Source organism: Mastomys coucha, unplaced genomic scaffold (assembly GCF_008632895.1).
Source record: "Mastomys coucha isolate ucsf_1 unplaced genomic scaffold, UCSF_Mcou_1 pScaffold13, whole genome shotgun sequence".
Lineage (NCBI taxonomy): Eukaryota > Metazoa > Chordata > Mammalia > Rodentia > Muridae > Mastomys > Mastomys coucha.
In genome coordinates, this window is record NW_022196895.1 from 73,085,094 (window position 1) to 73,112,844 (window position 27,751).

The window sequence follows — 27,751 nt, forward strand, 5'->3', positions numbered from 1 at the left end:
GAGTATCATTCTGGGTTGGTGGGATTCCAGGACGTTGGTTTGGCTGACCAAGTTCTAGAACCCAGTGGTGGCCTTCTACTCTGTAGAGATGAGCAGTTGGACCACCAGCATGCTAAATGACAAGAATTCTCTGTCAACAATCCAAGTATCATCCTGGGATTGCTCAATGCTTTCCTGACAATTCTCCTTTGTTCCAGTCTAGATTTTGTAAGCAGTAATGTCTAGTTTGGACCTTCCAAGAACACATGTGTATCCCTTGATGATGGAGAATGAACAATTAGGAACCAAGAACCCAGGTCTTGGGCCAGCTTTTACTATCCTGATCCATGTAACTTTGTCAAAATCTCATGGTCTCCAAGGTCTTGATTTCCTTACCTACCACTCTAGGGCAGTTGAGATCATGAATGTCACAAAGAACACATGTGAGGGAGCCATGATTTTGAGGTGCCGTATACTGAGAGGTCTCATGATGGCCAATATTATACTGAACTTACCTGGGAGCCATGTATACTTAGTCACATGTCATGTGTATGTGTGTGTGTGCATCTGTGTGTGCTCTGCATACATGGAATCCTTTGCTTTCTATAATCCCTGAAGGCAGAGACTGCTGCTATCTTTTTGGTTTGCTCCGTTGCTATGCACATGCACACAGAGGCAAATGCAGCACACCTAAGAATGTCTCTCAGAATGACAGGATTTCAAAGTTGGCTAGTGGTCTTAGAAGTACTCTTGCTCACTCACTGCCTTTCACTCAGCCTGCGCTGTCTCGGCAGGTTTGACTAGCTGGCTCTGTCCACAATCCCCTTAATCTTTCAGAGTACCCCCTCTTCTGGTTATCTAACCAACTGGAGTTCTGGGCAGGATTCTGACTGAGGAAAAGTTGCACAACTACTTAAATCTACTGATGTGCTCTACTCCATTCATAGGAAAGCTGAGGCCCAGGGAGAAGGATTGAATGGCTCACAGTCTTGAAGTTTTTCTGTGGGAAAACTGGTACTTCATTTACATTTGTGCCATAGACATTTTAGTAGACAACATGTCTCTGGCCCTGGAGCTTGAAGAGTTTCTCTTCTAGATCCACTGGCACTACAGGTTGCGGTCTCTAAGGTTTATGGCTTGGTAACTCCTGGGGGCAAAAAGGGAAGGTACAGAGGGGTGGGGTGGCCATGCTAAAAGACTTGGGACTCCGGGTTTTAGGGTGGCCAGTCTTGTTAGGTGTGAGAACTAACTTAGAGCCATGGCCCCCATGTAGCAATGTTCAGATGGGCATAACACCCTATTTTGTCCATTTCTGCAGAACAGGGTACCTGTCTCCTTGTCTGCTCGTACTGCACGTGACTCTCGTGGAAGTCTTTCCCCCCTGTGATGTGGGCACGGTAAAGGGAATACATGAAATATACATCCTTTTTGCCATGCACCCCCTCAGAGGAAAGAGATACCGCCAGCCCTGGGAGATGGCCATCTGGTGTTTGCAGTCTCTACCCACCACTTACAGCAAAACCGCCCTTTGATCTTTTTGTAGTGGACTCTCATTGTCCTTCCACCTTCTATGTACCTATCATCCTCAGATTCCTCCCCCTCTGCTTGTCCATTTGCCAAACTTTCTCTCAAGGAGGCCCGGATCACTGATGTAACACACTGAGAAGGATTGTCACTGAGTCCCCATAGCCTGGGAGCCTGGCTTTTAGCCTTTCCTCTCCACAGGAAAGGAAAGGCTACCTGATGGTACAGGGGGAGTTATAAGATGGAGGGTCAGGAAGGAATGGGAGTCAGCTTCTCCAGCCCAGTCCAGAGGTAGGAGTTTGCAATCTCTGAGACCATGGAGGTCTGCAGGGGAGGCTCCTGGAGAGGATCTGTGTCATGCTTGAGGTTAGGAGCCAGAGTGTGAGGATGGGCATGGGAGACGATATCAGCTGGATGCTGCTGAGGCTAGAGATGGCTGGGCAGGGAAGCGGTGGGCCTGCAGCTGAGGGTAGAGATGAGCTTCCTGTATTTGTCTTGGTTCATGATAAGTAGAAGCTCAGTAGACACCTGAGGTATCATGTGGCCACAGTGACACTTCACAGGGAAGGACATAACTGAGGGCTTCAGTGCCGAATGGACTCAGAGAGACGTGTTAGAGTATGGGGAGTAGAGGTCCTGCTGGGGAAGCAGGCGGAGACATGGTGCTGTGCTGAGGCATTCGGGAACTGCTGGAGGCCAGACTGGAAGCCAAGTGGTGAATGCTAAGTTGACACTGGCCGCTGATGTCATCTCACTAGTGAGCCTGGTGGAGGGGACACCAGAGGCCAGAATCTGGCCACATGGAGAGAGCAAAGGAAAAGAATACAAGGAGAATAGTGTACAATTCTACCCATGACATCCCTGCAGGTCAAGCTGGGAACTGAGTCCAGGAGGGAAATGTGGCTTTCTGAGGGTTTGGGAGGCATCACACATGGGTGGCAGCTGAGGTCACCTCTGAGTCCCATGTGGTTAGCACAGGATGTGCTGCCTCTGTCTCCTTACACTGTCTGACTCCACACCCAACAAGCTCTAAGATACAACTATTGAGTGTGTGCAGGGACCCTTGCACACACACACATGCATGTACACACACATACACACACAGGCACACATACACACACATTGCACACATAGCACACACACATGTATGCATACACACACGTGTGCACACACTCATACACACACATGCACACACAAACACACATACACACATGTACACACAGGCACACACACTCATACACACATACACACTCATACACACAGGCACACATACACACATACATACACATGTATATACACATGCACACACATATGCACACAACATGCATACACACATGCACACACACACACTTGCACATGTGTGCACACACTTGTACATACAATCTTGTACACACACATACACAAGCACACACTTGCATACACACATGCACACACACACTTGCACATGTGTGCACACACTTGTACACACAATCTTGTACACACACATACACAAGCACACACTTGCATACACACTTGCACATGCACACACAGCTTGTACACACAACCCTGCACACACACTCACACAAGCACACATACTTACACATACACTTACTTTTGTATGTAACAGACCTCTCTGATAGCTCTGGCCCTAGAAAGGGTCTACACTGCCCAGTGCGAACAAATCAATGCTTGTTCCCTCAGTATTAAAATTCAACCTCGATCGTTTCTGACACTTCTCCCCATCCCTTTCCACTGCCTTTGGTAGCATCTTTCATCTTCTGTCTCCTGGTCCTCACCTTTCCTGCCTCACCCTGATTTGAGGACATTCCTGTCCCTTTTCCTGTGTCCTGGAACACAGACTCTCACCCCTTACCCAATATAACAATTACCATTTCAAGAAGATATTTGCTAACTGATTTCTAGGCAGCAAAGAATACGACATGTCCACTCAGTTTCCCACATGTGACCTTTCACCCAATCCCACCCCAGTGAGGTCCGTACAAAATATTTCCAAAGGAAGTCCCATCTTCCGGGTGTCCTATTCCTCCTGTTGCCCAGGAGGCCACGTGTTTAAGACATGGTAAAAGGATGGGATTTCATGTATTTTATGGTTTGTTTTCCCACTGAGAATTCACACCCCAGTGTGTTGGAGAATGCCTGGCATTTTAGGTTGGAGGGTCTGTCTTGTTAGTGGGTAAAATGCCTGATACAGCCTTCCGAGGCTCTCTCTGAGGGAAGTCCTTGCTGAATGGTGACACGGGCAGTGTCCTGAGCTACACTTTATTTGAGGATGGTGCAGGAGCCAACGGTGAGTCCCTGTAGTCTATTTTCTAGGCTCCATGCACCCTCAGCAGATGGCACTTAGCATCCTCAGAGCTTCAGCAGCCATGGGCTGAGTTGGGGTTGGGGGTAGGGGTGGGGTAAAGGGATCGGAACTCTAGGGAACCACAAAAGCAGTATGTGTTTCTTTGAAAAAATGTAAAAACTCACATAGACAAGAACAAGTAAGACTTGTTCTCTGGGTGTGGCATGGGACATTTGTATAAATTCTCCCACTAATTGTTTTTAAGGGAAGGTAGTGTCATCCTGTCTGTATTAATTGTTTGTTCACAGATTCCATCTCAACATGGTATTTAAAGCTTTGAATCATAACCGTCTTCCAGTGTTCTTTTATAATAGGATTCTTTATGGCTACAAAGCATTCAATCATATAACTTCACAGGGCATCTCTTAGGGTGTTTACTTAATGCAGAAACTGTTGTTGATTTATTCTAAAAATCTGCTGCTTTGTGCCATGAATTGAAAAAGAAAATACCACTTACTTTCTTTGGTTTCTCATTCACAAAACCCTAACATGCAGAATCAATGTCCCTGTGTTTTCCTTCTAAGTTATGTCACAGCTGATGGGACAGAACCAGGAGCTGGGGCGCCCTGTTCTTCTCCCTTGGATGCAAACCCCACATCAGCAAGCATACCTCCAGGGATGCTGGTTTGGTTTGGTTCCATTTAGAACACTAGATCCAAAAGCTTTATCTTGCCAGCATGGAGATCAAGTCATTCTTTGGAGGAAACATTTTGTCTGCACACTTGAAGCAGCATTGCTCGGCTCCTCCTCCCCTCCCTGGACAAACCCCGACCTGAGCTCAGATACGAGTCAGCAGCCTTGGAGTCTCCATTTCCTACAGCAAACCTAGAAGCTTTTCCGCCTCTCCTCCTTTCTCTGTCCCCAGGCTTCTCCTCTTTCCCTGACAAGCTTGCCTTAGTACAGCTTCATAGGCTCTGTTCTTTTGTAGGAGGCATGGACCCCCACCCCATTGTGCCCTGCCTCTTAAGGAAACTTCTCTCCAAGGCAGGTTGCTCTCCAAAGTGGGTCCAACTTGCAGAATCCCAGCTTCTGGGCCCTGAAGAACCTGGAAGACCCCTGTGCCTGACTTTCAGCCTGCGGCCTGGGAGAAGGCCCTTCAATCCCTTTATTTGAAGAACACAGTCAGCCAGTAAATGTGAATAACCCAAAGCTTGGTTATTTAACACTCCACGGCTGTGACAGACACCCAAATCAAACCGGGTCTGTTGGCTGCATGGCTTTTTGGAGACGTGACAAGTCAGCACCAGTTGTGAAAGAAGCTGTTCAAATTACAGCAACCAGGAAGTGAAGAGAGGAAGGGGAGCCATCACAGGGTCTCAAAATCCCCTTCAAGGGCAGAGCCTCCGTGGTCTGACTTCCCCCCTCTGGGCCCTGCCTTCTTTATTGTGCAGTCCTGGGAATCGAACCATGCCAGGAAAATGCTTTATCTTATTGTTAGCATCCAGAACCTGCGGCAGATATGGGTGGGTCCACAGACCTGTCGCCAGGGCAACGGCCACCATATTCCCAGAATCCATTGGGTTCAGCTCCCACCTCTACCTGGACTGCTACGTCACAACATATATATATATGGGTACTTTCCTCCATCTTTCTCTCTTTTCTTCTCTCTCTCCCCTCTCTCTTCCTGCTGCTACTCCCCTACCTCCTTCCAATTAAACCTCTTACACATGGAACTGCCTGGGCCTGGTGTCTGTAGACGCTTCCCGCCACGACTCAAACCCATCACTTATCACTGGGCTATACTCCTAGGTCCAGCCTCTTAAAGGCCCCCAAACATCGATTGGGTAGGCGTGGGGTGTGAACTTTACAGGGGCTTTGGGATTACATTTAAGGTGTAAACCATCGCACAGGCTTTTCTTCTCTTCTCCTGGCTACGTGCTGGGCCTTGAGCTCTGGCTGAGCTCACAGACTCTCAAAGCAGAGGGCTCGGCTTTGAGGCAGAAAGAGCTGCTGACAGATCTGTGCTGTCATAGCTGGATTCCTGGGCCACACAGAGGGTGAAGTAGATCCGATGTGAGACTCAGGTATCCAGCCCAGAATGCTGGGGCAAGGCCTCCAGACTCCCGTGTGAGGCACTTGAATGTAGGACGGGCAGAAGCTGGGACTGGCCTGGGCTCTACACTGCCTCACGCCTCGGGGGTGTTTCCTCTGACTGCACTCTCTGCCAGGTGCCAGTCATGAGTCCCTGGCTGCTGAGGGTGGGGGAAAGGATCTCTTTTCTCACCACAACGGCAGGATCACAGGCCATCCAAGGTCTGCATCTACTTGGGGCTGCGTTCTTCTCACAGAACAGGGCAGGTGATGGTAAGCAGCAAGGGGACCTTCAGATAAGAGGCTCCAGGGATCCATTCATCCCTCTCTCCTCCTCCCTGAGCTGACCCCGGTTCTTCTATTAGATAGCCGTTTGCTTGGCCATGCAATGGTGCTGGTATCAGCCACTGTGTTTGCCTTGGTGACTCATGGCAATGCTTAGTTAAACCCCTGGATGTGAGTCTCAGCATGATCCCGCCTGTCCTTCCTCTCCTCGTCTCTGACCAGGTCAGGGAGAAAGCTCAAAATGCTAGCTAGTTGCATGCAGCTCTCCCAGTGAGTGAGATATGGAGCAAGAAGTGGATGCTCGGTTCCTGGGCCCATGAGACACATTATTCAGACTAACTGCACGTGTTCACTGCAGGAGCGAGTCTGCTTTCGAGAAAGCCAACGTTGACGTCTTCCGGGTGCGAACCAATAACGTGGGCCTCATCTATAAAATCAGGTGAGGATTTGCCCCCAACTATAGTGGTGGTCAAGGTTGACATTTTCTTGATGTTCAGTATTACTGGCTGCCCGAATCCCATCCCCACCCCTTGAATCGCAGAGCTCATAGCTCCAAGCTGTCCCATTAGAGACTTGCTTTCACGGGCTAGGACGATTTGATGCAATTTTCCGCTAGCTCTTAGAGACACTAAAGCAAGATAATTGAGAGCAAATCTCTGGGTCCTAGTCCAAGGCCTGCTCTGCCTGCTAGTTTTTAGCTGTAGGATTTTAGACAGTTTATCTTCCCACGTCTCTGCTTCCAGTCTATGCTGGCACTCACTGAGTCGGTGCATGGCACAGTCACTGGTAAGCACTAAGCACTCAGCACTCAGTGAGGGCTGTGTTGCAAGAAGCCTGGGATGGAGACTCCCCCAATGTTCTCCCTGGGGGAGTTTCTGTGAACTGTACCAAAAAGGGTAACTCTCCTGTCTTCGTTTGCTTGTCTCTGCTAACCACTGCTGTTTGGGATATACTTGCTTTAGGGTCATCTGTGGTCTGATGGCCTCTAACTGCGGTCTGAACAGGGCTCAGGTGCAGCCTCAACTCAGTCCTAGTTTTTTCCCCCTCCCATTAGAAACTCTGGGGGCATGGAGTCCCTTTGCTGGGAGAGTAAGAGGGTATCAGGACCCCAGGCACTGGTTATGTGCAGGGAGGGGAATATATACAGAGAAGGGCTCTTACAGGGAGGCGGGGGAAGGAGGTTGGTGTATGGGAAGTAGTCTTTGGCCAAAGTCTTGCTGGGGCCGAATTCTGTGCCAGGCAGAGGCATGTGACCCTGTAGAGGACAGGCCCAGTATAGCAGGCTGGTCATCTGTTGGTTGGGTCGTGGCTTTTACTGCACTGTGAGCTTCTGGATTAGAGCCTCAAGTGTGATGTCCCATGTCCCACGAGGTCATTCTGGGGAAGAATTAGACAGAGGTGGAAGCTGTAGGAAGTGGGAGGAGATTTGGAACACAGACTCCGAAGAGCCTGTATCTGTACTCTCCAGAAGAGAAGACATGTGGCTACTGTGCACTTAAAATACAGCTGACTCACACCAAGTGTGTTGTATGGATAAAACAAGACACCAGGTTTTAAAAAGACTTAACACAAGGAAAAGAATGTACAACATGTGGTTAATTTTTTACATGGTTATGTGGGAGATACAATATATTATTAAAATCCATTCTACCAGCTTCTCTATATCTTCAAAATCAAGGCTACTAGAAAAATTTAAAACTGTACGTGTGGTTCTTGTGTCATGTCCATGAGACAATGTTGGTCAGGATGGGGGTCCTTGGATGGTGAGACTAAGGGGGGAACCTGAGGTGAGAGTGACTAAGAGGGGCACTTTGATCAGCTCAGATAATGACAAGGACAGTTTACACCAGGGGCCAAGTCTAAAGGACTAGGCAGGTTTTGTTTTCTTTTTGTTTGTTTGTCTTTTTGTTTTTTTGTTTTTTTGTTTTTTGTTTTTTGAGACAGAGTTTCTCTGTATAGCCCTGGTTGTCCTGGAACTCATTCTGTAGACCGAGCTGGCCTCGAACTCAGAAATCCACCTGCCTCTGCCTCCCAAGTGCTGGGATTAAAGGTGTGCGCCACCACGCCTGGCTGCAGTTTTTGTTTTCTTCTCATTCTTTCACGCCTTCCCTTTATAATATCTGGATTGGCTGCCTTTCCCATTTCAACTCTGATATGCTTCAGGGTGGGGCAGGCAGAGTGCGATGCTGGCAGAGACTGAGGTTAGGAAAGAGCCCAAGACCTGCCAGGCCCAGTCAAGATACTCCAACTGAGAGCTCCAGGGACTTGGATTTTCCCAGGAAATAAACTATTTCCCTGTGGAAGTGTGGCAATATAACCGCCACGAATGTGCACATCTACCTTGAAAAAAAAATATCCTATGAATAGATGAGGAAACTTAGAACCAAAGCAAGTAAATGACTGGACCTCTCTCTGGAGCCACCCTTGGGTGCTCTGGTGTAAAGGGAGCAGCACCTTGGTTCTGCCAGAGAAGTGAGGGTGTTGGCTTCTCACCTCAGGATCGAGCATGATAACACAGGCTTGAATGCCAGCTGGTACCTGGACCGAGTTATAGTGACCGACATGAAGAGGCCTCACCTCCGCTACTACTTCAACTGCAACAACTGGCTGAGCAAGGTGGAGGGTGACCGCCAGTGGTGCCGTGACCTGCTGGCCAGCTTTGACCCCATGGACATGCCCAGAGGTCAGTAGCTAGCCTTGTCTGTCTGCCCGTTATCCCTCCCTGCCTGGGCCTGGCTCCTTGCTGTGCTCTGGAAACCCCCCTTCCTCCCTCACCGTGGCTTGGGCCACGTGGCATCCCATCTGTGTTGGGCAGTGTTTGTCTGCTGTAGGGACTTTGGGGGCAGAAGAGAGGCAGCTTCCCTTGGTCAGTAGAACAACACATTGGTCAGCAAACTCACCTGGTTTTATCCTGGTGCTGTCTCCGAGCTCCCCCACTCCCTCTTCAGTCCACCCTGGCAGAAGAAAGCGTGTCCTCTAGTCTCTGGCCATGATTCTCCATTTCTGCACCTACTTCTGACTTTCCACGCCTCATGCAGCTCTGAGGGCTAGGTACTTTGTAACACCCAGCGCACTAAACTTGAAACTTCACTGATTCTTAAAAGAAAATGCCATCAAGAGTTTATTTTCTTACAAAGCCAAATTTCATCATTTCACACAGTTTAGAAAATAGACACATGGAAATATAAAAGAGAATAATTTAATCACATCACCTGGAAAAATACCACCCACCAGTGACAGATGCATTAATTTCCAACCCTTTCTGTGCATATGTGCTATGAAATAATGGGCTGGTGTATCCACTGTTCTATAGCATGGATATTTTGGTGTCATTAGATATTACTTAACATTTCTTTTTCCGGTGACAGTGTATTTTCTTTCTTTCTTTTTTTTTTTTAAAAAAGATTTATTTATTATTATATCTAAGTACACTGTAGCTGTCTTCAGATGCACCAGAAGAGGGCGCCAGATCTCATTATGGATGGTTGTGAATCACTATGTGGTTGCTGGGATTTGAACTCAGGACCTTCAGAAGAGCAGTCAGTGCTCTTAACTGTTGAGCCATCTCTCCAGCACAGCAGTGTATTTTCTTAACTTGCTTTTAACCTGTGGGTCGTGACCCATAGGAGACCACCAGAAAACACTGATATTTATATTATAATTCATAACAGTAGCAAAAGTGCAGTTATGAAGTAATGATGAAAATAATGTTACGGTTGGGGGTCAGCATACCATGAGGAACCAACCGTATTAAAGGGCCGCAGCAGTAGGAAGGTTGAGAGCCACTGAGAGCCACTGTGCTAGAATGTGTCATTTGCTCATTACTCCGGTATTTGCTGAATGCCCCATTTCTGGACATCTATGTGTGTTTCTCTTCTAAACAAAACACCTAAATGTGTCTTTGGGTTTCAAGACTCTTTCCTTATGGTAAATTCCAAAGTGGAATTACTAAGTCAAACACTATGCCTGTGGTTAAAGCTTTTAAAAAGTTATTTTGTGGTGTGTGTGTGTGTGTGTGTGTGTGTGTTGTGCATGTGTGTGCAAGTGCAAATTTGCCACAGTGCAAGTGTGGCAGTCACAGGACAACTTGTCCGAGTTTTTTCTCTCCTCCCACCATGTGGGTTCTGAGACAAAGCTCAGGTTGTCAGGCTCGGCAGCAAATGCCTTTGCCCACCGAGCCATCCTGCTGGGCTGGGTCAAGCTTTTGGTGGGCAATTCTCAATGGCACAGGAAGTCGACATCAGACGGAGCACAGTCCCACAAAGGTAACCCTGCCCACTTGGCTAGTAAAGTGTAATTCCTCAGCTGGGTCATAGAAGGACTTCTCAATATTCTTTGGGGACTGGAATGATTGAATATTTCATGTTTAGTGACAATTTTTTACTTTGTTCTTGGGTAAATTATATATATTTAAGTTTCTCATAAAGTTATGAGAAATGTTATGGATAGTAGAATGTTCTCTTTCTCTCAGTGTTTCTCTGTCTCTGTCTGTCTGTCTGTCTGTCTGTCTGTCTGTCTCTCTCTCTCTCTCTCTCTCTCTCTCTCTGAGTGTACATATGGGAATTGTCTGCCCATTGTTCTTTGCCCTGTCTTTCCCTCTGAAGTGAACTCACAGATTCTCCTCACACTGTACACATCCCGAGTTGCTGACAGAGTGTCAGGGCCAATCCATTACAAGCTATCGAGATGGTAGCTTTTTCTCCTGTTCTTGGAAATTCCCCACTTTCAGCTCTGCATTTTAGTTCCCGCTTAGGCCACACAGAAGTCCAGGGCAGTAGCACTGTTGGGGGGGTGGATCTTCTGGGAACGTCCCCAACTAAGGAAGCCCTGACACAGGGATACGGCTCAGCAACCCTGCAGCTTTCCATGGGCTCACAGAGTCAGCTGATAGGTGTCTGCGTCCTTACTTGAGCTCAGCCTCTTCACTGGCTGCAGGTCACTGGGCTTTGGTGCTTCCAGGCTAGAGTCCAGCTAAAGAAGTAATAAATAAATAAATAAATAAATAAATGAATAAATAAATAAATAATCTTCAAATATTGACACAACTGTATCAGTCGCAAAAGGTTAAGGCTTTTGCTTTTCACCTGGAATTCCACCAACTTGATATTTGGCTGTTACTGGAGGTCTTTGAGGATAAAACCAGGGAAGATGCTTAGTTCTTCTCTCCTGTCGCTGGATAGGTGGAATATAGAAAACCTGGAGAATAGACAGTAATCTGAGGACAGAGGAAACAATTTCAGCGTATTATGAGCAATGCCCAACACTGCCCAAGAAGACATCGTTGTTCTACAGGCTCGCTACTCTTCTCTACATTTCTGTGGGGACCCTGCTACATATTCTGATTGATTTCAACCGAACCTACCTTCATTTCTTCTCTTTAGGGAAGACAGGTGATCTAGCAGGTCCGGAGGACCCTTAGACTGAGCTGATAAGACAGCAGGCAGCTGTGTGATGGGAAGGTAGAATCTTTGTTTTTTCTTCTTTCTTTCCTTCCTTCTTTCCTTCCCTCCTTTCTTCCTTCCTTCCTTCCTTTCTTCCTTCCTTCCTTTCCTCCTTTCTTCCTTCTTTCTTTCTTTTGCTTATTCGCTTTACATTCCACTCACTGCCTCCTCCTGGTCAGCTCCTCCCACAATCTTCCCCTCATCCCCCCTCCTTCTCCTCTGAGTGGGTACCTCCCAGTCCCCATTCCCCACATATCAAGCCTCTGTGAGACTAGGTGTATCCTCTCCCACAAGGCCAGACAAGACAGCCCAGCTAGAAGAACATGTCCCACGTCCAGGCAACAGCTTTTGGGATAGTCTTCTCTTCCACTTGTTCCAGACCCACATGAAGACCAACCTACACATCTGCTTCCTACATGGGGGGAGGTGTAGGTCCAGCCCATGTATGTTCTTTGGTTGGTGGATTAGTCTCTGAGAGCCCCAAGGGTCCAGGTTAGTTGACTCCATTGGTCTTTCTGTGGAGTTCCTATCCTCTCCAGGGCCTGCAATCCTTTCTCCTAAAATTCCACAAGGGTCCCCAAGCTCTAATCATTGTTTGGTTGTGGGTGTGTACGTCTGTCTGAGTCAGTTCATGGGTAGAGCCTCTCAGAAGACAGCCATGTTAGATTCCTGTCTATAAGCATAACAGAGTTATCATTAATAGAGTCGGGGATTGGTGCTTGCCATGGGATGGGTCTCTAGTTGGGCCCATTATTGGTTCGTCATTCCCTCTGTCTCTGCTCCATCCCCTGTCTTGCATTTCTTGTAGACAAGATAAATTTGGGGTTGAAAGTTTTGTGGGTGGGTTGGTGTTTCTATTGCTCCACTGGGGTTCCTACTTGGCTATGGAAGGTGGGCTCTTCAGGTTCCATAACCCCAATGCTGTGAGTCACAGCTAAGGTCACTTCCATTGATTCTTGGGTGCTTCACCATCCCCGGTCTCTGTCTCATCCTGGAGATGCCATCTACCTCCCCATTCCTGTCAGTTGCATATTTCCATTCATTCTCATGGTCATCTAATCATCTCTCCTGTCCCTCCCCACACCTGATCCTGAACCTCCAATTCCTCCCCCCATCTTCTCTCCCACCCAGTTCCGTCCATTCATCTATCTCATGACTATTTTATTTTCCATTCTAATCAAGATTCAAGCATCCTTGCTTCTGCTTTCCTTCTTGTTTGAGGGGTGTAGCATGGATCGCCTGTATTTTATGGCTAGTATCTACTTATAAGTGAGTACCATATATGTCCTTTGGGGATTGGGCTATCTCACTCAGGATGATATTCTCAAGATCCAACCATTTGCTTGCAAAATTCATGCTGTCTTTGTTTTTTTATAACTGACTAGTACTCCATTGTGTAAATGTACCACATTTTCTTTATCTATTCTTCAGTTGAGGGACATCTAGGTTGTTTTCTGTTTCTGAATATTATAAATAAAGCTTCTATGAACATAGTTTAGCAAGTGTATTTGTGTGATGGTGGGGCATCTTTTGGGTATATACCCAGGAGTGGTATAGCTGGGTCTTGAGGTAGAACTATTCCCAGTTTTCTGAAAAACCACCAAATCAATTTCCAGAGGGGTTGTACAAGTTTGCACTCCCACCAACAATGAAGGAGTGTTCCCTGTTCTCCACATCCTCTCCAGCATGTGCTGCTACCTGAGTTTTTGATCTTAGCCATTCTGACTCGTATAAGGTGGAACCTCAGAGTTGTTTTGATTTGAATTTCCTTGATGACTAAAGATGTTGAACATTTCTTTAAGTGCCTCTTGGCCATTCAGTATTGCTCTGTTGAGAATTCTCTGTGTAGTTCTGTACCCCATTTTTAAATTGGGTTATGTGGGTTGTTGGTGTCTAACTTCTTGAGTTCTTTATAAATTTTGTACTTTTGAAAAAGAAGCCAAAACCATACAATGAAAAAAAAGAAAGCATCTTCAACAAATGGTGCTGGTCTAACTGGATGCCTACATATAGAAGAATAAGCCAGGCAGTGGTGGCACATACCATTAATTCCAGCCCTTGGGAGGTAGAGGCTGGCGGATCTCTGTGAGTTCGAGGCCAGCCTGGTCTATGGATCGAGTTCCAGGACAGCCAGGATCCTGTCTGTCCTGAAAAACAAACAAACAAAAACCAAAAGAGGCTAGATTTTTGGGCTGGAGAGATGGCTCAGCTGTTAAAAGCTAGGCTCACAACCAAAAATATAAGAAGAATGAGAATAGATCAATATTTATCACCCTGCATAAAACTCAAGTCCAAGTAGATCAAGGATCTCAACATAAAGACAGATACAATAAATCTCATAAAAGAGAAAGTGGGGAATACCCTTGAATACATTGGTGTAGGGGACAATTTCCTGAACAGAACAACAATGGCTCAGGCTCTAAGATCCACAATTGATAAATGGGACCTCATGAAACTGTAAAGCTTCTGTAAGGCACAGGACATTGTCAATAGGACAAAATGGCAGCCTATAGATTGGGAAAAGATCTTCACTAACCCTACATCTGACAGAGGGAAGGCAGGAGCGTAAGCAGGTCCTGGGAGATTTCCTGTAAGGAAGATCTCATTTCAAGCTTTGAGACCGGCACAGGAAAGCTCTCCCTGTGGGTGGCAGTGGAGGGCAGCAGTGGGCGCAGGACAGATGTCAGATGGCCTTTTCCTAAGAACCTCCTCTGGAAATGCGCTTCCTGGGCAAGTGCCCAACATGTTCCTAACTTTTAGAGAGGTAGCCTTTGTTTTAGTTGAAGTTACTATTGCTGTGAAGAGACACTGTGACCACAGCAACCATTATAAAGGAAAACACTTAATTGGGGCTTGCTTATAATTTAGAGATTTAGTCCATTATCAGGATTGGTGGTGCATAGGCAGACATAGTGCTGGAGAAGAGCTGAGAGTTCTATATTTTGATCCAAAAGCAACAGAAAATGACAGTGATACACAGGCTAGGCCTGCCGCCAGTGACACACTGCCTCCAACAAGGCCACACCTACTCCAACAAGGCCATAACTACTCCAAGAAGGCCACACCCACCCCAACAAGGCCACACCCACTCCAACAAGGCCACACCTACTCCAACAAGGCCACACCTACTCCAACAAGGCCATACCTCCTAATAGAGGCACTCCCTCTGTATGTCATTTTATTCAGACTATCACAACTGTGGAAGGGTGCCTTCTCCTTTAGTAGAGCTCAGTGAATAGCTAAAGGACTTTAGGCAGAGGCAGGAGGTTGGTCATGAAGGATATAAACACTGGTCAACCTCACACGTCACAGATGGAGGACCTTAAGATGGAAAAACTCACAACCAAGTTTGGTCTCTTAGTTCCTGTCAGCAGGTTGAGAAACACCCCATATAGCTTCTTAAGGAAGTCAGGACAACCCACCCAAAGAGCTTATCCTCTGCTTGTCTGAGTCTGACATCAGGCTTTGGGGACCCATGGTGGGAACTTAATTAGACACATGCTTCCCCAATCCACCCCAGGATTCCCAAACCTTAGTCACTCACATTCCACTTTTGAAGGCTTTCCCTTCTTCAAACATCGTGTGCATTAGTCATGGTTCTTCCTCACACACATTTAATAGCTTCGTAGGCTTGTCTGAAACACAAAGATGTACCACTTCCAAAAGCACTGCTCACTGTCCATGCTGTAAACACCAGCTATACACCTATACACAGTAATATGAATATGCCTCCCTAGAGAACTCAGTGTACCAATATTCGCCGTCTCCCAGACCACTGAGTATACAGATTGCATCTGGGGAAATACCACTGACTCCCTTCTGAAAGCAGAGAAAGAGGAAGGGCATGGGGTGGGTATCAACCATGATTGCCTCCCCTCGGAAGTCCTTGTTTAACTGATCTCATATCTCCAAGAACCAGGGTGAGGTGGGGAAGGTCCTAGCAGATGTTAATTGAATTGAGGTTCATCCAAGGACAAATGGATACTTCCAAAAGGACTGGGACTAGAATGGGGAGGGTCCTGCCTATCTTCAGCTGAACTGCTTCCTTCCTATGTCTCCGTCAGAGCAAGATGGGCAAACTGGCCTGGCTTTCTGAGAGCTAACGGTGGCACGGAAGTCAGTGGCTTCAACCTCCTGTTGTTCTGGGTGTCCTTCTTCCGCCTTTACACCAGCCCTTCTTGAGTGGCGGGCAGTTCTCAAATCCCCAGAGTGACCCCTATGGCTACAAAATGGCAATGATAATTAGAAAGCTGTTTTTGAAATTGAGGCCCACATACTCTCCCTGAGCCTCTGCTTGCCTTGCTCTAGGCCCTGCTTGTCAGACATTTGGCACATGCAGCCCTTCGATGAAGGGTTCTCCTGGCTGGAACACATGTTTGAAGACAGGGAGAGAAGGTTCTCTAAGTCAGGTTGGGTTCTCTTCCTCCTTAATTGTAGTGCAGCCTACATTTTAAAAAATGAATGGCATAGTTCAGTGGCAGTAAGCATATTCAAGCTGTTTTATAACCAGCCCATCACCCACCTCTAGAGCCTTTCTTCTTCCCAAACTGAGACTCTGTCACCATTTAATTCTGGCACAAATCTCCTCTCCTCCTGGACCCCAGTCACCTCATGTCTACTTTCTGTTTCTCTGAATTCCATGACTCTTAAGAAATTCTCATGTAAATGGAATTCTGTAACAACTATGGCTTATTTCACTTAGCACAACGCCTTCAAGCTTTATCCACCCAGTAGCACAGGTTAGAACTTGATTTATTTTTAAGTGGATAGTATTTAATTGATAGTAATTAATATACTGCATCTTTATTCATTAATTTTATCTCTATCTTTCTGACTCTCTGACATACACACACAAACACACACTGTCTCATCTGTCTATCTATCTATCTATCTATCTATCTATCTATCTATCTATCTATCATCTACCTGAGAGAGAGATAGACAGAGGGAGAGAGAGAGAGACAGAAAAAGAGAGAGTGAGGGAGAGAAACAGACAGACAGACCAGGCACATTGATGATACCCACATTTGGGTTAGTACGTTTTGACCACTGTTGATAAAGCTCCTGGGAACATGGGTGTACAAATCACATTCTCAGTGCTGCTGGATGCACATCCAGGGGTAGATTAGTCAGGGTTACACCATGTTGCGATTCTGTACTGAAGTTTGAGGAATTACATGCCATTTTGGGTGGTAGTTGTAAGATTTCTGCATTCCCTTCTAAAGTGTTAAGAGCCCCAATTCCCCTGTATCATGGCCAACCTGTGCCTCTTAGTGCTTCTGATTTGCATTTCCGTAATGATTCATAATATTGATGATATCTTCATATGTGCTTCTTGGTCATTTGCATATTTTTGTATTTCATTTCAGAATTGTCCATTCCAATCCTTTGCTCATGTTTTAGATATCAAGTTGTTTAATTTTTGTTCTTGCTGAGTTGTGGGAGTTCTTTATTTGTCTAAGTATTAACCTTGAATCAGATATAAGATTTATAAATACTTCTCCCCCAGCCACCCAGTTGCCTTTCTCACTTGATAACTGACTATACTTGAAGGTTATTTCAGTTCTATCCTATTGGTCAATATATTCATCCTTAAGTCGGTACACTCCTGCTGCTTTACAGTAAGCTTTGAAATCAGGTGTGAAACCTGCACATTTATTATTTTCAACATTGTTGGGTCAACTCGGCATCTCTGGGTAGCCCACTTCCTTGTATTCATTCTACATGGTCATTAAATGCTCTTAACAATGAATTACAGCATGCTCATTTTGCAGTCAACAGCTTCTGTGCACCTGGAGACAAGAGCATCTGCTGTACTCCAAGGTTTCGATTCCTGCCCAGTGACTCAAGGCCACTGGAAAAACATTCTGAGTCTAACTTGTCTCCACAGGAACAGTGGGGTCCCCATACTTGCTGGCTTCCCTAGCGTTGCAGGGAATATGGTCCATCAGGCATCACACACAATTAAGCAATTCAGGCACCCATGGAGCTTGCACAGAGACTTGGCAGCTGTCTCCATGATTGTCTCCCACTTAGAGAGGGTACCAGGGGACCTGGCATCTTCTGGAATTTATGGGAGGCTGGCAGCCACTTCTCTGGCACATTTGCATTTATTATCCCTAGTAACTCAGGCTTAGCCATTCAACAGCTTCGCAAGTGCTATGAATTTTCTGTCTTTCCGTCTGCCTCTTGGCACCCCTTCCATTATCATGAATGCCCGACTCTCTTCCTGGAAGGGTTCTAGAGTCTTGTCTGGAATGGCTCACCCTCTCACAACCCAGAGCAGAGGGGCAGAGCATCCATGGTGCTGTCTCCACAGATTTGGGAGCCCTGGGCCTGAAGCCAAGTTCAGTCTCCCACACTCTGAGGCATAGCTTCCTCCTTAGCAGCTGCCAGAGCAAACCTCTCAGGCTGACAGCGTGGGATGCAACTCCCAGGTGTTTTGAGATGGAAAAGTAGCTAAGAAACGCCACCTCGCAGGGATGGCTGTTTGCCTCTTTGGCTCTAATGACCAAACGTGTCTATCTCTCTCTCTAACTAAGCCTGGCCACTCCCAGAGTATCACTGGGGTGTCTTCCTGCCCCACCCCACCATCTGCTGCCTCAGTTGATTCCTAAGGGCTTGTATGAGCATCAGTTGGCAATAGGCTTGTGTTTATGAGGGGAGAGTTATGTGTGATGTTTCACCTATAAAGACAGACACAGACAGGTGCAAAGAGCTCTCTCCTGGGGGCAGAGCTCTGGGGTCTGACATTATTCTTCAGCCATTCCAATTTTGGGCAAGTCACTTTCTGCCTCCTTAATTTACCAGAAAACCACACTAGATGTCCCTTGAGGTCCCATACTATGTTGGGTTTCTCTCATGCTGTCTTTCTGAGCTGTTTCGGGCTTCTCACTGATTTCAAAACTTCCTCTGTGATGTCACCCCTGGTGTGACATTACCCGGCATAGCATCTACCTGCAATTGATAAGCCTGAAGCAGAGTTACACAGGCCCTCACTGACCCAAGGACATTCAGGACACGCTCTTGAAGCTGAGGTAGGGCACGGAGCTCAGAGCAATGTAGGAAAATGTCTGAGGTTGGTGAAGTGTGTCGAGATAATGACATCCCTCTGGGTATATCCCAGCATTGGTTCTTAGAGAATCTGCCTTGGTGGTCTGTGTAGTCTGGCAGCATGAGCTAGACCCAGATAGGGCAGCCCTTCTCCGGCTTTCTCATTCGCCAGCATTCTCTTACTTCAAGTTTCTGGCCACAGTTTAGGTCCAATCCACAACATCCTAGAAAAGTAGAGATGATCGTGTGGCTTAAACTAGCACCGATCGATCCCACACCACATTGCTTTGGGGAGGCTCTGCCATCAGACCGTGGGATAGTCCTCTGAGATGCAGCATCACATTCTACGCAGGTTGGGAAGCTGTTTACCACCCAGGCTGTCAGAACCCATGCTTACCAGCTCACAAACATGTCACACTCGAACACAGTCATGAGTGGAGGGAGAAGGCCCTTGTGTTGGAAGGACCTAGACTCACCTCTCCCCTGACTTCCAAGTGGTACCTGTTTCCTAGACTTTGTTAGGATCACACTTTCTAAGACACGTTTAATCATCTCTGATGGATTGATAGTAGGGGCAGCTGCCGCCAGTATTGTCACGTGCTTCACAAAGACCAAGGGGAGCTTCTTTGAGATGCTTTTCTCAAGAAGTACAAGTGGTTTCCTCATGGCGGAAGGGTGGGTGGCCCTTTCATCAAGACTGCCAGTCTAACTGTCCCTCACCCCTTTTCTTATGCCCAACTGAGCTGTCAGTCTGGAGGCTGAAAGTGGCCCAGACCCTCAAGACAATAGATTGTATTTGCTCTCCCCAGTACCATTTCTCTTGGGTGTTTCATCAGGTAATTAGGCATTATACCTGTGTTGAGCCACACCACGATGGGCACACTGAGTTAGATGTGCACGGAATCTCAGTGAGAATGTGTCAGGCATGGTGCCCTGGGTGTATCTGATGGTTTAAACAGTGGCTGCAGTTAGCACAGGAAGGGCATCCGCAAACTGTACTGACCAGCAGTGGGTCACGGCCTCCCAGAAGACTGTGTGGCACCTACACCTACGCCAAATGACAGTTGCTAGGTGACTGATGTAAAGAAGCAACCAAGAGGCTCTGCCAAGGAAATCAGTAGTTATGACCTTTCTCATGTTCTTCTGGCTACCACTGAATAATTAAATAATTGTAACGAGTTGCAGGGAATAAAGCCATAGAGTAATCGAATCACTCTCTTTAAGATCTAATACTGGGTCAGAAGGCACCTCAAATGGATATGCATCCCAAGTCCTGGCTTTGTCTTCTCCAAGCCGGTAGCAATGGGGCCCTGAGACAGAGACATGCCATGCGTGTCTCCCCTGGAGAATGGCTGGACCGGGCCTTCTGGGGTTCAGTTGGTGTGGAACATGGGTGTGTGTAGGGCAGGAAGAGACCGCCTTTGATGCTCCTTTCCTGCAGTAAGCACTTCTCCATCACTGCTTTCCATCCTCTCATGCCATGGACCTCTGTTCTCTGTGGTCAGCCTAGCTTTATTGGTCCACCATCTGCACAGACATGAGTGGATGCTTGAGAGCGGTACCATTCGCACGTGAACGCTCCGCACTGCCCTTTGAATCTGAAATGTTCCCCATAGGTTCACATTTTGAACACCTGCTCCCCAGCTGATGTTGCTGGTTTCGGGCGGGGCAGGGGGCGTGGGACCTCTGGCAGAGGTGGATCACGAGAGGAGGGCCTTTAAAGGTTATCCCTGGCACCTGAACAGCCTCCATCATGTGGTCTGACCCCCCCCCCCAAGCCTCCCTTATGGTGGAGGATGCTAAGAACCCTCTGAGACAGTGAGCCTGGACAAACTCTCTTCCTTGATGCTGCTTCTGTCAGGCTGCGTGGTCCTAAGGATTCAGAAGTCACTAACTAGCACAGAGGCAGTGTCAGTAGGATGCTGGGAGGTGGCATCTGGCCTGTCTTCTCCCTTCTCCCACATTCGGAACCATTCCGGTTCTTGTGACTGAGACGCAGCCTGCAGCTTTTAGCCCCTCAGAATTGGAAAGGACTCTCGGTGCCGTCATCCCCTCTAGATCCCGGCAGACTAAAGACAGCTCTGAATGGGCTCTCGGCCTCCACAACATCTGGAGCTCACAGGGAGGAGAGCCTCTCTCCTCGGCTTTCCTCCCCGCTCTCTCTGACATTTCCCCATCACCCAACTTCAAACCTTGCCAGGGCTCTGTTGGCTGTGGGTGCTGCTTGAGAGCAGCTTGACATTCCTTGTCACCCTGTGGCGGTGGCTCCATTCCCACAGGGACAGGGGAAGGGCTTTGGGCGGGGAGAGTGAGCCAGGCCTGAAACATTCGCCCGCCTCCCCTGACCTCACAGCGGCTTCCCGCCCACCCCATCTGCTCCCACCTAGCACTGCAGAAGATCATCCCCGGAAAGAGTGGGAAGAGAGAACGGCTCACAATGAGGCTCTGGTGAGGCATAAAAGAGAATTTTAGGACTAAATGGGATTTTTATCAACTCCTCCTCCACTTTACAGAAGAGAAAATGGAAACCCAGGGGAGCCAAGCAACCCGCTGTTGACTGTTGGTCACAGCCCCACTGTGGGGCAGAGCAGGAGCCCCGGGCTCACGATGCTGGCTCACTTTGCTCTTAAGCACACTCATTCAGTGCCTGGATGAATGAACTGTGTTGCTATTTCTATGCATCAAATCCTGTGCTCACAGTGGATATATGCAACTCTCTCCCTGCAAGCTTAGAGGCCCCAGAGGACAGAGTCAATAGCCACGGTGCAGAGAACCAATATGCTCTACGTGGTATGGCTCAGGCTAATGGGGGCATGGAGGAAGTGGAACTAGGGGGGGCTTCATGGAGGAGGTGTAGCTCAGAGTGAATTCGTGGTGGGAAGGCCTTCTCTAGGCTGCCAGGAGAGTGAGAGCTCTTGGGAAAATTACATTCTGTTGGCTGTCTTGCTCCTACTCTCCAGCCCCAGCGTGTGTGAGGCTTCTGCTCTTGATAGGACCACAGCCAGCTACAGGCTCCTTCAACCAAGCAGCCAGAAACTCTGGAGAAGGCATGGAATTACAGGTTTTCTTTAAACTTGGTTATTTTGACTTTTCTGTTCATTTTTCCAGACAATTTTGAAAAACCTGTGTAGCCCAGGCTGTCCTGTAACTCGCTCTGTACATCGGGCCTGCCTCTGCCTCCTGAGTGCTGGGATTAAAGGTGTGCACCACTACCACCCACAGTTATTTTTGATTCTTAAATGGGTATTTTGAAAACAGCTCCTTCATTTATGGAAATAGGATATTTTCTATTCTACAAGAAAAGAGGAACTTTTGGTTAGACTCTGACTTGGCCCTAACCACCAGGCCACCGCAAATGGCTTCCTGGTAGTCCTCCCCTGGATTCCAGGTGAGGGTTGGAGTGATCTCAGCGAGTTTCTCAGCAAGGTGCCTTCTTCTTAGGGGCTGGAAGTCCACCCTTAACTTTGAGTCTCTCTTTCTTCCAGCACCCAGTCCTCTATCCTCCCTCCAGCCTCCTGGAGAGCTTGGGTGTCAAAGTCAACACAAGGCACAGGACATTGGCAGCCGTTCTCGAGGGTTTCCTTCAAACCAGAGGCTGAGGCCACCGTATTGACCGTAGGTGACCTCACTCTTTAGTTCTAATGATAGGGAAAAGCACGGCCTACAAACTCAAAAATACTGAAAAATGTGTTCAAAAATAATTAAAATGTTTATTATTTTGTTATTTGAAGATGGCAGTAGTAGGTAATTTTGTCTTGCACTTATGGCAGGCATAATTTTAACAAATTATCATCTATCATCTGTCTGTATCATCTAACATCCATCTATCTATCTACCTATCTATCTTATCTATCTATCATCTATCTACTGTCATCCATCTATCTATCTATCATCTGTCTATATCTATCATCTATCTATCCATCTATCTCATCTGTCTATAATCTACCTGTCATCTATCTATCTAATTTCTTTTTTCTTTCTTTCTATGTATCTATTATCTACTTATCTATCTATCTATCATCTACCTATCATCTATCTATGTATCCATTATATATATATATATCCATCATCTGTCTCTATCTCTCTGTCTTTATCTCTCTATCACTATCTATCTATCTATCTATCTATCTATCTATCTATCTATCTATCTATCATGTTTGTCTATCATCTGTCTATCATCTATTTATTAGCTGTCTACATCTATCATGTATCTATCCATCTGTCTATCATCTATCTGTATATCTATCTATCATATACCTACCTATTTATCATAAAGTATATTTAATACTCACAGTGACCTTTGAGGAAGGCATTATTATTCTCTCCATTTACAGGTGATGTTTCTCAGAGTCACTGTTCTGTAAACATGGAGCTAGGAGAATTCCTGTGCTGGAAACCAGTCCCTGTGCAAGACTGCTATGGAGTCACTCCTTGATGAATTTGTTTCCTGTTCTTTTTTCCCCCAAAATTGGATTAATGAATATATTAAAATATTATATTAACTTAGACTCAGATTTGTAAGCATGGTTTTATTCAATGCTGTCATACAGTGAGGCCATTTTGAACACATTATAATAAGCTCAGAGTCACCCGTAATGCATTGCTGTCACATCATGGAAAGAAATCAATAAAGCTCTTCCTGGTGATAGCATTTGACCAAGAGTAAGCTCAGATTCGAATTCTCCACTTGGTTATTTCTGTGTCTTCTAGTGTCCCTGCCTGTCTCTTGGGTGGGTTTGAATCTGTCAAATGCTTGCCCAAGTGCTGTCTTATTTGTCCTCTGTGTCTGGTCTGTGTCTGCATGTCTGTCCTTAACCAAGGGCTTTGCTCTATATTGAAAATACCACGTGGAGGAGGACTGAGGGACACTACCTAAATCTTTAACCAAGTTTTACAAGGGATTAAATATTGACTACATCTGAGCACAACCGACCCAGATAACAAATGAATGGATGCTGTCCATATATTATGTTCAACACTGAATGATAATAGTCACTTTATAAGGACTTTTTCAACCTATATTTGCTAGTTTCAGCAAATGACTATCATAACACACACGCACACATGGGCATTACACTTGGGTCAAGGACATAGAAGGATATATAACTTAAGATTACAGTTATGCCTTAGCTTAGGTTGTAAAGGCTAATTACAGGGGAAATCCAAGGCAAGCAAGGTTGGTCGTAACCTTGTTCTCTTAAAGGCAGATTAGGCAAATGCACTGAGCACACTGTAGAAAGGCAGTCCTAAAGTCTTAAGAGATCTCTATTGACCTGGTTGTAGGGTTTAGCGAAAGTTCCAGTCTCTTTGATTATAAGAGATGTTTTTATCATAACACATGACCACAGTACAGCATTACCTAATCTTCTAATCTTACACACTTGCCCATGAGTAGAGGACCATCACAGATCACCCATCTCCTATTTTGAATATTTTAGTATTAAGAGTTCTATGCTTGTGGTAGGCACACTGAACAGAACTATTCCTTTCCTGTAAACTCTTATGTGCAGTGATCACCCAGGGTAGACTCACAGTTTGTGCATGTCCAGACTTCTGCATGTATGATATGTCAATCACTTGACTCCCAGAAGGACTGAGCAAAGTTTTAGTTCCTCCTGTCACAGATGAGCAGTATATGGGGGATAAACTGTATGTAGTAGTGCAGAGAAGTGGGCCGTGGTTCCTGAGGGAGGAGTGCGGGTGCTTAGGAAAGCATGCTCCGAGCACCAGGCATGGGATCAAGGGTGAGTGCCCACCAAGGAACAAGTGGAGAGGGCTCCACAGAGCTTGCTTATGAGCTGGCTGAGGTAGAGCGAGCAAGGTGAACTGTGATCAGTGGAAGGTTCTTCTCTATGTTCTAACAGGCCAGAGTGCTGTATGTTACAGTGTTGTAACATATGCTACATTGTACAGAGAATTGGGAAATATTGGGAACAACTATTAAAGACCAAGTGATGTTTTATCATATGTATGGTATATATGATTAATATATATTAATGTTTAATATATATTAATGTGTGTGCTGGCACATGTGTATGTAGGTGCATGTGGATACCAAAATAAAAGTAGTGATGTGGTGCTTGCCAACTGGGCTAGGCTGGCTAGCTGGTGAGCCCCAGAGATCCGCCCACCTTTGCCTAAGTGCCAGCTTATAATCACACATCACCACGCTTTGTCCTTTTATGTGGGTTATGTGTGTGTATGTGTGTGTGTGTGTGTGTGTGTGTGTGTGTGTGTGTGTGTAAATTCAGGTCCTTATGCATGCAAGGCAAGCACTTCATTGAGCCATCTCTCCCTCTCTCAAGTGATGTTTCAATGCACTGTCGACCAAGCTGTGGTGACATTAAACGCAGAGACTGTGTTTGAGCACGGAAGTGCCAACGGGCTCCACAGATGACAGGCACTCAGGAGTGGGTGCGCTGTGGGCTCAGGAGTCCGTGTTTCTGAAGGAGGCTGGCTGTGTGAGCTGATATGGCGTGCTTGTTCCGATCTCTTGAGTTCCTGTTTAGGTGTAGCCCTTTCTCAAGTACGGTCAGGTTTCTTAAACCCCCTCATGTCCCCATCAGTCGGATGCGACACAGTAGCAGTTACAGTCTGCAGAGGTGCTTTCTCAGACTGTGAGAAGACGCTTGGCAGAGACAGCTTTAGGGTGAAAGGACTTAGGTTGGCTCACAGTTTGAGAGAACACAGTCCATCGTGGTGGGGAAGGCGTTCGTGACTGTAGGCGGCCCAGTGGCTCTGGGAGACTGTAGCGGCTGCTTGTCATAGGGCACTGACCAGGACTCGGAGATAGCTCAAGACGGAACAGAGGCCAAGCTACATCTATCTAGTCTAACTGCTACCCCTCAAAACAGCAGGGGCACAACTGTTAAAATGCAGGATCCCATAGTGGCTGTTCCACACACAAACTACAGTGGAGTCCATTGCTGTGGGGATGCAGGTGGCAGGTGTGACTGGCCCTTCAAAGGCCCCTAGAACAAAGAGGCCCTTGTTTGGGTATGCCTACAGTAGCAACGGGTTGGAGACCATTTTAAGGAAAGCAGAGAACACTGCTCAAGAGAGTCAAGAAGGGCATTGTGGGGAAAAGCAAAGGAAGAGGCCTGGGGTCTCTGAACCCGAGAGGTAGCCAATGCACATCGGGGGCTATGGGGAGTATGGAGGAATCTGACAAGGAGATGACGGGAAACAGCCGAATCTACTAGAGATAGGAGGCACTGGGTCAGGGTCAGGGAGAAGGGTCTCTGGGCTGAATCCTAGGGCTAGTGGCAATGGATAACACTGCCACCGGTGCACCCGGTTTCCCTGACCTGCACAGGGTGGAGTAGAGTCAGCCTTGTCTGGCTGGGAGAGAACATCCCACTTTCCATGGAGCCTTCCATGACACACACTCCTTCTCTCCCTGCGAATTGTCATCTCCTCCTCTGCACCACCTGTGATTTCTCCCTTCCGGCGCTTCAGCTGGTGTCTGCTACAGGCTATAGACTGAAACCAGCTGAAGGGCCCAAAGGCTGAGGCACAGGTCGGTGTACACACGGTGCGGGGAGGTTTGGATGGACAAGAAAGACAGGGTTACTCGTGACTATTCTCAAAGACAAAAACAAACAAGCAAACAAAAAACCTAAAACCAACAGCAAACCTGACCAAGTGGACGGTTCCAGCCCAGGCTTAGTGGGTGCCGGTGTGAGAACCCTTTTCCAGGACCACAAGGCTCAGAGACAGGCATGCACTCAACATGTGGTAAGAACATGCCCGCAGCAGCAGCCTCACGGGGACTTGTGCACCAAGAGGAGGGAGCCAGCTCCTCCTCACTGAACCTCCCCCCACCGCCAGGGTGCTCTCTGGAGACGTGTTGTGTCGCTGCTGCTGTATGCTGACTGTTGCAGACAGAGCAGGGGAGGCTGCGGGGGCGGCTGGCACACCAGGCTTAGGCAGCTAGGGCTTGCCAACTTCTGCCTTTTCGGGAAGCCCACGCAGGCGCTTCCGCTGGCCTCCAGGCAGCTCTTGTGCCTCGGCGTCCAGCCTGCAGAGAGGAAACGGGCAAGGCTAGGAGTGTGTGTGTGTGTGTGTGTGTGTCTCCACCAAGCAGGACAGGAAGCCTGTGAGGTACAGCTGTCTTTAAACAGACTGTGACTCTACAGCACAGCTGAGGCAAAGAGGTAAAGAGGTTGCTTTGGAAGGCATTGTACGCGATCCCTAGGCAGGCTCTGCATCTCTCCTTTGTGCGTTGTTCAGAATAGCACTCGATGTAATGTGGCCTTTCTGAGCTTGCACTGACCTTTAGCGAAAGGAGGCTGTTGCTCTTACGATAGGGTTGGTGGCCTAAGATGGATTCGCCCAACACCACATAAGTTTATAATGAGACAGCTTCTATCAGCTATAGGTTTGCATGCTCAATACAATTGTCCAACAGATGGCACCAGAGCGTCTTGAGGAAGGGATTCTTATTTGCAGAAAGCTCCTGCATGGGTTTATGGTAACCCAGCTGAAAGGGCAGTGTCAGTTTTGGGGGACTTTTACAAGAAGCACACCAAATGGACACATCACAAGCCAATTCTAGAGCTGGCTCAAGCGGCAGCTCCCAGACCCTGTCCCATGTTGGCTCACTCCCCTCCGTTTTGAGCTCCCCGCACTGTGTCTCTGCTCTGTGCTAGCTCTGAGCCATGCCGGGGATTAAAGGCTGTGTGTGTGTGTGTGTGTGTGTGTGTGTGTGTATGAAATGGTGTGCACTGGTGCCGTTGTTGTGTGTCATACTGTATTTCCAGACTTAGCCTCCACTGCTTGCTGCACGGTGGATCCAGAGAGCTGGCTCTTAATTGTCACTATCCCAGGGACAGGTGCCACCCTTTCAGAGAAAGGGACTACCCTGGGATGCTCAGTCTATAATGGCTGTGTTAGAGGCAGCTCACTCTGACAGCTTTGCTCTCATCTGAGGACTGGAGTGCCTGAGCACACACATAGAGACCTGGGAACAAACTATGGCCCATGGGCCAAAACCAGCTGCCACCTATTTTTGTGTGGGCAAAGAAACACACATACACACATGCACACACACACATTCATATATATATATATATATATATATATATATATATAT

General features: G+C 47.1%; 1 protein-coding gene across 1 annotated transcript in view; it reads left to right on the forward strand.

Moving 5' to 3' along the window:
* Nucleotides 1–27,751, forward strand: part of Loxhd1 (lipoxygenase homology domains 1) — a 164,155-nt gene that overhangs the window by 4,894 nt on the left and 131,510 nt on the right. Inside the window, exons 3-4 of the mRNA XM_031366253.1 lie at nucleotides 6,522–6,602; nucleotides 8,662–8,846. Of these exons, the coding sequence (XP_031222113.1) occupies nucleotides 6,522–6,602; nucleotides 8,662–8,846 (266 nt within the window). The remainder of the gene's footprint in view (nucleotides 1–6,521; nucleotides 6,603–8,661; nucleotides 8,847–27,751) is intronic.